Source organism: Muscardinus avellanarius (genome assembly GCF_963383645.1).
Source record: "Muscardinus avellanarius genome assembly, chromosome: X".
Classification (NCBI taxonomy): domain Eukaryota; kingdom Metazoa; phylum Chordata; class Mammalia; order Rodentia; family Gliridae; genus Muscardinus; species Muscardinus avellanarius.
In genome coordinates this window covers 7178345-7188642 of record NC_137792.1, presented here as the reverse complement: position 1 = coordinate 7188642, position 10298 = coordinate 7178345, and the positions used below count along the sequence as shown (strand labels likewise).

At 45.5% G+C, this 10298-nt stretch overlaps 1 protein-coding gene across 1 annotated transcript; it reads left to right on the top strand.

The window, feature by feature from the left end:
* Positions 1-8407: 8407 nt before the first annotated feature.
* LOC308279359 (C-terminal-binding protein 2) lies at positions 8408-9745 on the top strand (the record flags this gene model as incomplete). Its single annotated transcript, XM_080719428.1, has 1 exon — positions 8408-9745. The coding sequence occupies one exon, from the start codon at positions 8408-8410 to the stop codon at positions 9743-9745; it is 1338 nt and encodes a 445-aa protein (XP_080575554.1).
* Positions 9746-10298: the final 553 nt, after the last annotated feature.

The window sequence follows — 10298 nt, the reverse complement described above, 5'->3', positions numbered from 1 at the left end:
GTATATCCGTGTGTACTGCAGCACATTGCCATTTGCATTAGACATTTTTTTTGTGGGGAGGGGTACTAGAGATTGAATTAAGGAGCATTCTACCTCCAAGCTATACCCCCAGCCTTTTATTATTATTATTATTTAAAATTTGAAACAGGGTCTTGCTAAGGTGCTAGGCATCTCACTAAGTGACTCAACCTGGTCTCCAACTTGCAATCCTCCTATCTCAGCCTCCCAAGTACTGGGATTACAGGCATACACCACCATGCCTGGCTGATGACATTTGCATTAAAGAGGAGGAGGAAAGGTTCTAAGTCACCTGTGTGGTTACCTTAACTTCCCTTCTCTACACTTTGATGGCCCCCAAAGATATGCTTTACAAAGGTGATAGATGCTTTACAATATTGAGATATACCACCATCAAAATGTCTATGCACCTTTTAATTATTTCTAGAGTAATCTTTTATTTTGGAAAGCAGCCTGTAATTTGGGAAAGTATGAGAACCTGAATGCAGACTAGGGTGACTCTTGTGTGGTTAGTCCCAAGAAGCATCCCAAGACATTCTGCTTATAACCTGCAGTCAGAAAGAGAATTTCGCCCATGCTACTGTCCCTGTGGTCTCTCCTTGGAGGACACCATCTCCAAATCTCATGTCCAGACCTATTCACTGGGAAGACAGATGATTCACTAGCTCAGAGGTACCTTCCTTTTGTTGTCAAATTTCTTTCTTAACCTCTGACCCAAACTCAGTAGCTTTTCATTTATCATGTGCTACCCCTCAGGAAAAAATTTTTTACATTCAATTCCTGGGTTTTCTCTTTTCCTCAACACAATACTCCTGAGATTTGTCTTAGCGCTTTCATTTACTTTTTCATACATAACTTAGCAATTACTTCGTTTTCTGCTACTTTCATTATGGCCACATCTTTCTTCTATACAAAACAATGACATTTGAGCCTTGTCTATACTCATTTTGTGTCCTCTCCTCCTCTTCTTCTTCTTCCTTCTACTCTTCCTCCTCTTCTTTTTCATCTTCTTCCTCTTCCTCTTCTTGTTCCTCCTCCTCTTTATCCTCCTCTTCCTCCTCCCCTTCTTCTGCCTCCTCTTCTTATGGGAGAAGTATGTGTGGAACAGCAAGAAAGCTGGTGTGTCTGGAGAATAATCTAAAGGCATCAAAAGCGAGGGGCTTGGGTGATATAGGACTTTGTAGGGTGTTGTACAATTTTGGCTTTTTAAAAAAATAGTAAAATAATTTATTTCCACATAATCAAAAAGACCCAATGGAATAATCTTCTCGGTTTTATATTTTAAAATATGTTTAGACGTACATTTAATTTCTAAGACTTTCAAATTATTTTTCAGTTTTTTGGTTTTATTTTTTTTATTGGTGCATTGCAATCATATATCACATTGGAATACAAGACTTGAGAGGATATACAAGCACACATCATCCAATTAGCCCTCCTCCAGCCCCCATCCCATTCCCTCCCCCTCCCTCGATCCCATGCTTGTTTGGTGATTAACTTTGATACATTTGTTTATGTACCTCCTGCGTTTTAAAGAGGCTCCATCCTCCCCTATTCCATACCCTCTGATTGGTCACCTTAGTTGCTTCACTATAGGGCCCTTTCTATAACTCGACCCCTTCCTGTTGCCCCTTTCCTCCTAGTTTTTGCTGCTTAGGGGAAGCATCTGATTTTTATTTTCTGTGATATTTCTCTGTGCATGCCACGTTGCAAGCACCGATCCCACTCTTGATGGCCCCAGCAGTGGCCTGGCTACCCGGTGGACTGATCCAGACCTCGCTGGCCTTGTCCCATAGGAAGCCCTGATTCTGGTCTTGCTGGCCACGACACCGGCCTAACCCCTCAGCTAGCTCCAATCCCGGCCTTGTTGGCCCCAGCACCGGCCTTGCTTCATGGCAGGCTCCAATCCCAGCCTTGGAGGCCCCAGCACTGGCCTAACCCCTTGGCAGGCTCCCATCCTGGCCTCAGAGGCCCCAGTAGCAGCCGTGCCTCCTGTCAGGCTCCGATGCTGGCCGTTGGCCCCGGCATCGGCCTAACCCCTCGGCAGGCTCCGATCCCAGCCTCGGAGGCCCAGCACTGGCCTTGCCTCACGGCAGGCTCCGATGCCAGCCATTGGCCCTGGCACCCACCTAACCTCTCGGCAGGCTCTTATCCTGGCCTCGGAGGCCCCAGCACCGGCCTCCCTTGCCTCACGGCAGGCTCCGATGCTGGCTGCTGGCCTCAGCACCGGCCTAACCCATTGGCAGGCTCTGCTCCCAGCCTCAGAGGCCCCAGTAGCAGCCTTGCCTCATGGGTGTTGTACGATTTTGGCTTTTTTTTTTTAAGTACTGGGGATGGAACCCAGGGGCATTCTACCTCTGAGCTATGCCCCCATTCCTATTTTTCTTCTGTATTTTGAAATAGAGTCTCACTAGTTTATGGAAGGCCTCCCTAAGTAGCTGTGATCCTCCTGTCTCAGCCTCCCAAGTACTGGGATTACAAGTGTGTGTCACCATGCCTGGCTAGCCTTTGGCTTTTGATGAGTCAAATAAGTAGCCCTGAAAGGTTATTTTTTCATTTTTTGGTACTGGGGATTGAACCCACAGGTGTTCTACCTCCAAACTATATGCTAGCCCTATTTTATTTTTTCTTTTGAAACAGGGTCTAGCTAAATAGTTATGGCTGGCCTCAAATCTATGATTCTGCTGTCTTTATGTTTCTCCCAAAGACTGCGATTACAGGCAGTTATTTTCATTATTTCGTTGGGGGTGGGGCTAGTGGTTGAACCTAGAGCTTCACACATGCTAGGCAAATGTTCTACCATTGAGCCACATCCATGAGTAGCTACAAAAGCCCCCCATAGACATACATAGGCTTAACTGCAAGTAGAGTTTGCCCTCTATCTACATGAATTCAACCAACCTTGGATGAATAATATTCATAAAAAATATAGTACAACTATTCACATAGTATTTACATTGCACAAAGTATTATAAGCCATTTAGAAGCCAGATGTGATGACACACACTTATAATCCCAGTACTTGGGAGGCTGAGACAGGAGGATCCCAGTTTGCGGCCAGTCTCAACTACTTAGTGAGGCCCTTTGCAACTCAGTGAGACCCTGTTTCAAAATAAAGAATAAAAATTAGGGCTGGTGGTGTAGCTCAGCGGTATAATGCTCCTGGGTTCCATTCCAAATACCACACACACACACACACACACACACACACACACACACACACAAATAAGCCATTTAGAGACGATTGAAAGTATACAGGAGGCTGAGACAAGAGGATCACAGGTTCAAAGCCAGCTCCAGCAACTTAGTGCGACCCTGTTTCAAAGTAAAGAAGCAAAAAATGCTGGGGATGTAGCTTGGAGGTACAACACCCCTGCATTCAATTTTTAGTACCAAAAATAAAATATATGGGAAGATGTGTGTAGGTTCCATGCAAATGATATGCCATTTTATATAAGAAACTTGAGTATCTGAAGATTTGGGTGTCAGTGAGGAGTCAATTCCTTAAGGCAGGAGGGATGGCTGTAGTGTGGAGATATTTGTGCAGAGCAGCACAGCTAACAGCAATAGAGAAGAATTGTTAAGTCCATCTCCCTTTCGACATTCACACTTCAATTTGACCTCAGTTCAAAGCGAGAGCCAATGGAAAGAAACACTATTTGTTTCCATACCTTCTCCCATCCACATGAAACGATTTTGCCTTCAATAGAAAGCAATCTTCCTTCTCCCTCTCCCCTTGCATACGTTTAAGGCTCCTTCTGACATTGCTTTTCTGGCACAATGACACCTATCTGTGGGGACAGTATCAGTCAGGTAAGGTTTCCTGGGCATTTATCTTTTTTTGTGTGTGTGTGGTACTGGAGGTGGAACCCAGGGGCTTTCTACCTCCAGGCTATACTCCCAGACCTATTTTATATTTTATCTGGAAACAGGGTCTCACTAAGTTGCTGAGAGCCTCACTCAGTAGCTGAGGCTGGCTTCGAACCTGAGTGATCCTCCTGTCTCAGCCTCCCAAGTGCGGGGATTACAAGCGTGTGCCACCACACCCGGCTTGGGCATTTATCTTTTTTTCTGTGTTGCTCCATTATTCAAGTAAGTGATTCCCAGAAATGTTAGGTTCTATTTTGCTAAGAACTGGAGAATCTTTTACAAAATTATTTAAGGGCTATAATTTTTTAAAATTATAGAAGGGCTACTGGTGTGTGTGTGTGTGTGTGTGTGTGTGTGTGTGTGTGTGTGTGAGAGAGAGAGAGAGAGAGAGAGAGAGAGAGAGAGAGAAAGAGAGAGAGCGCTATATCCCAGCTCATATATATATGTTGAAATAACATCTTGCTAAGTTACTTTGAGTCTTTCTAAATTGCTAAGGCTGACCTCAAACCTGCAATCCTCCTGTCTCAGACCCCTAAGTACTGAGATTACAGGCCTAAACTACCAACTGATAAAATTACCTGGGACTGGTGGGAGTAGCTAAGGAGAGACTCAGATCCTAATTAGTTGATGATTTAGAAGGGAGAAAACAGAACACAATCCCTAATGGCCTTTTATTGTTCTGGAACAGGAAGGAGGGGGTAAAGGTTTTCAAGCCAGAGCCAGATAGTAAATATTTTCTGTCCACAGGATTTCCATCACAACTACTTAGCCTTCCTAGTGGAGGACAAAGGCAGCCACAGAGGAAAAGTGAATGAATGGGCGTGGCTGTGTTCCAACAGACGTTCATGAAAACATCGAAGGGACTGGATTTGACCCATGGACTGGGGATTGCTGACTCCAGATCTTGGAGGCCAGGAAATGAAACATCTGCTTAAAGTGGTAGGGTGTGGGGATAGAGCAGAGTTTGGGGAGATGACTGAAGAAGCTGACAAAGCACAGACAAGAAGGTTTTCATCACTTCTGAAGGCCCAGCTATGGATAAAGCCCACGATTTTTGATTGCCCCAACATGCCCTACCACAGGGAGTGGAATTACCTTCAGCAGGTGGAAAAGTGCAAAGGCAGTGATCCTGGTTTGGAATTTCATGGATGGCATTTGGTGGTAAACAGGGAAGTGGTACAAGGCAGTTGATGAGAGAATATTCTATGTGGCCATGCAATCTACTCTGGTGGAAAAATCAAGTCTGGGCTTTCAGACTGCAAGACAACAGAAGAATCTCCATAAGAATAAAAAGACCGTCTGTGTGTGTAAGTGGGCCAGAATAGGAGGTATGTGGGGATCTAAGAGGCTGTGGGGAGCAGTGGTTGTCTGGGTCAGATTCAGAGTGGGGTTATGGATATGGCTGCCGAGCGATAGAAGTGAAGGTCCTCAGACAGCCTACTTGGGAGATGCTCTGCTCCCTCAGTCCACTCCTTGGTTGCACAAATTGATGCCTGCCATCCATTTTAATAAAGCTACTCTACTTTTGTTGGTCTCCCATCTTTTAATGATGTAATATATTTCCGTGGTGAGCATCTTCTTCTAAGCATAATTAATTTGTTTGGCTTTGACAAAACAATATATGGTAAGCTGAGGGCAGTGGCAATGACTGGAATCTCAGTCCTTGGGAGGCTGAGATAGGAGGATCACAGGGTCGAGGATAGCCACAGCAATTTAGCAAGAGCCTCAGCAACCTCCTGAGACCCTGTTTCAAAGTAAAAAAGATAAGAAGGGTTGGGAGTGTAGCTCAGCTATCAACACCCTTAGGCTTATTTTCCATTATCAAAATAAATCAGCAAAATTTAATGTGCCTATTTCACATACATCATGGATAACTTGTCCCAGACCAGACACTTGGAAGGCTAACTTCCCAGGTTGTTGACTCAGAGATTGTTGGACTGTGGTATCCTAACCAAGTTCATTTGCTTTAATGAAACCCAGGCATTACTATCATTTTAATTCATGACTGTTTTCAGGTATATTTGCAATGTGCACTGTGATTTTGCTGAGCTTGCAGTATTATACATACTAATGAATTCCAGTGAAATTTGAAAGAATGCTCTCTAATCTTTCACCACTGAAAATAACTCGTTTGGGAGACTGCAAAGGCTATTTGACTGTCTTCCTATGATGAATTGTTACTTTAGTACCAGTGACATTTTCATATTGAAAAGACTGATCCTATTACCTAAGAATGGAGCTTGGTCTTAGCAACTGACAGTTTTCCTGGCAACCTATTCATCTTACTTCATTACTGTCTATTTACTCAGGGATGATATGGCTCCAACTAGGAATATATGTTTGGCTGGGGACGTCCAGCAAATTAGAAAACACATCCAAGGGAAATCTTAGATTCAGTCTGCCTTTTCACAATGAGTCCCGGAATAAAAGTCATTGATTCTCTGCTTGATTTTAACCTTGGATGCTTTATTCAGCAACACATTCAGCCCATCAAGACAACAGAGCATACAATGAGAAAATATACTCACTCTGTCCTGTGTCACCCACAGCTTGAGAGGATGGGGCTGTGTTAAAATGACACATCAACCCATCCGAATAAATTACACTTAGTTGCATCATTCATTTCTTATTTCACTGAGTCTATACCTTAGTAAAATTATTCTTTGTCCATTTTCCACTTAGATTTCCCTTCATTGTGACTAGAATCCTCATCAGAAGACAGCAAAGTGTCATAATAAAATTTGCTGCCAGGTGTGGTGGTCCACACCTGTAATCCCAGTACTCGGGGAAGGGAGACAGGAGGATCTCAGGTTAGAAGCCAGTGCATGGTAACTTAGTGAGATACAGTTTCAAATAAAAAATCAAAAGGACTGGGGGTGTAGTTCAGAGGGAGCGCACTCCTGGCTCAATTCCCAAAACCACATAACAATAATAGCAACAATCATAACAATAATGATGATAAATCTTTACACTTAACTCCAGAAGCCTTGTCGCCTTAAAGGCTCAAAAATCCTCAAGCCTGTGCTGGCCTGGTTAAAACCCCCCTTTTATGCAGTAAGAGTGACATCTGGTGGCAAGAATTCAGACACCTTCATTTTTTTTTTTGAGGTTTTGAACTATTTGTGTTTATAAAAGTTATAGAAGCAAACATGAACATCAGAAGTCCTTTTTAATATTTACCCTACATTATTTTGTTACCATATTAACTTATTCTAGGATATATGCAATAATTAAATATAATGTGACAAAAATTCTAATGATGATTGAAAAGAAATCATTACTGTAAACAGTACTATACTCTAAACAAAGGTATTACAGGTACTGTAAATAAAGCAAAACTCACAATACCCCTCCCCTGGGTTATACTGCATTGTGTACCGGTTCAAATGTTTTAATACTTTAAAATCGCCAGTTTTATAGAAATAGGATCATCATAGATGAACTGATTGGTAAACTTGCTTGCATTATTCCTGCAATACATAAATCTATCTTAAGCCCAATGTAACATAAATCCACCACCTTCATTCAGTGACTACCATGAATAATGCACTCACCACAGTGTATTCAGATAGGACTGTAGAAACAGACATTTGAGTTATTCATAATACATAGTCAATTGCCCTGTGTTGCCTTCAGGTGATTGTTCCAGAGGTCTTATCTGGGAAAAGACACCTTCATTTTGGAAAGTGCCAGAAAATTAAGACATCTTTGTTGTTTTTTCCGTTTTTTATTTGAAAAATATGTTCTCATGCTTATCCAGAGTTCTTAGTAGATAGCAAGACTTGGGCAGGGCGCTCAGGGCACAATCAAGTTTCTCCAGAGAAGGAAGGAAGGGCTGGCTGCTTTATTTGCAGGGCTCCATCTAAAAGAAAATGTGGGGCCCTTTGTTCATAAATTAAAAAAAATCAGTCTGGCATGGTGGCACATGCCTGTAATCCCTGTAATTGGGAGGCGGAGACAGGAGAATTACAGATTCGAGGCTGGCTTCAGCAACTTAGTGAATCCTTAAGCCACTTAGTAAGACCCTGTTTTTCTCTCCCACCCCTTCACACACATGCAGGGTGTGGTATCACACACTTGGGAGGCTGAGAAAAGTGTCACAAGTTTGTGGCCAGCCTTAGCAACTCAGTGAGACTCTGCTTCAAAATAAGAATTAAACCGGGGTGGGGGGTATAGCTCAGAGGAAGAATACTCCTGGGCTCAATCCCCAGTGCCACATAAAATAAAATACAAAAATAAGGGGAGCGGCGGCGGGCGGGCCATGCGGCGCTAGGGGGGCGCGGGCCGCGGAGGGGGCGCCCTGCGCCGCGGCGCGAGGGTCTCGCCAGCTTAAGGGGGTTTGAACCAATGAAGCTGTGTCCCCGTGAAAAGACGGACGGCCCATCGTGTGAACGGTAGAGTCTGGACAGATCGATACTGGGCTCATGGTGGCGTCATGCACGCAGACTCCCGCGAGTCCCTAAGTTCTTAGAGGACCGCTTTGCCTTTTGAATCAGAGAGTTGCAAAGTTCGATAAAGAATGGCCCTTGTGGATAAGCACAAAGTCAAGCGGCAGCGATTGGACAGAATCTGTGAAGGTATCCGCCCCCAGATCATGAACGGCCCCCTGCACCCCCGCCCCCTGGTGGCACTGCTGGACGGCAGAGACTGTACTGTGGAGATGCCCATCCTGAAGGACCTGGCCACCGTGGCCTTCTGTGACGCACAGTCCACACAAGAGATCCATGAGAAGGTGTTAAACGAGGCTGTGGGTGCCATGATGTACCACACCATCACCCTCACCAGGGAGGACCTGGAGAAGTTCAAGGCCCTGAGAGTGATTGTGCGGATTGGTAGTGGCTATGACAACGTGGACATCAAGGCCGCGGGCGAGCTGGGGATCGCTGTCTGCAACATCCCATCCGCGGCGGTGGAAGAGACGGCCGATTCCACCATCTGCCACATCCTCAACCTGTACCGGCGGAACACGTGGCTCTACCAGGCGCTCCGGGAAGGCACCCGGGTACAGAGCGTGGAGCAGATCCGTGAGGTGGCCTCGGGAGCGGCTCGAATCCGCGGGGAGACACTGGGCCTCATCGGCTTTGGTCGCACGGGGCAGGCAGTTGCTGTTCGAGCCAAGGCCTTTGGATTCAGCGTCATATTTTATGACCCCTACTTGCAGGATGGGATAGAACGGTCCCTGGGCGTGCAGAGGGTCTACACCCTGCAGGACTTGCTGTATCAGAGCGACTGTGTCTCCTTGCACTGCAATCTCAACGAACATAACCACCACCTCATCAATGACTTTACTATTAAGCAGATGAGGCAGGGGGCGTTCCTTGTCAATGCAGCCCGTGGTGGTCTGGTGGACGAGAAAGCCTTAGCCCAGGCCCTCAAAGAGGGCCGGATACGAGGGGCAGCCCTGGACGTACACGAGTCGGAGCCTTTTAGCTTTGCTCAGGGTCCATTGAAAGATGCACCAAATCTCATCTGCACTCCACACACAGCCTGGTACAGTGAACAGGCCTCATTAGAGATGCGGGAGGCAGCTGCCACCGAGATCCGCCGCGCAATCACAGGTCGAATCCCAGAAAGCTTAAGAAACTGTGTCAACAAGGAATTCTTTGTCACATCAGCTCCTTGGTCAGTAATAGACCAGCAAGCAATTCATCCTGAGCTTAATGGTGCCACATACAGGTATCCGCCAGGAATCGTGGGCGTGGCTCCAGGAGGACTTCCTGCAGCCATGGAAGGGATCATCCCTGGAGGGATTCCGGTGACTCACAACCTCCCCACAGTGGCGCACCCTTCCCAAGCTCCCTCTCCCAACCAGCCCACAAAACACGGGGACAATCGAGAGCACCCCAACGAGCAATAGCAGAGATTGCTGAAAGGTGATCATTCAGACGAACTTGGGACCAAGAGACAGCGAAGAATGGATGAACTCAGAAAAGGAATTCTGGCCGTCTTTTTAATGATCTGGACACGCCTCATTGCTGTTGCAGTGTCAAAGCTACAAGAGCTAGACAACTGAAGATGGCGTCTGCTCATGGAAGCGCCGAAAGACTGGGATGTGATTTATTAACGACCAACTTCTGTTATTGTGTGTTAAGTTTTTCATCTGTGCATCAAATCACAAAGAATAAATAGAGCTTTTTCCTTTCAGTCCCTTGGGCACAGCAGATCTGAGCACCTTGCCCTAGAATGTTGCATCAAGAGTCCAAACATCAAAATAAAAAATATTAAGAGGAAATCCCCATCTATGACTCTAGTCCCTTTGGCCTACAGGGGCTTGTTACCTCTCTTTGCTAAAATTACTACAGAATGGGGAGAAAACTGTTGGCCTGTGTTAGACATCTGCACGCACAGGACTGAACACGGTACAGGCTCCTGTACAGAGAAGTGTCTCACGTCTGAGCTGCGTCCTGAGC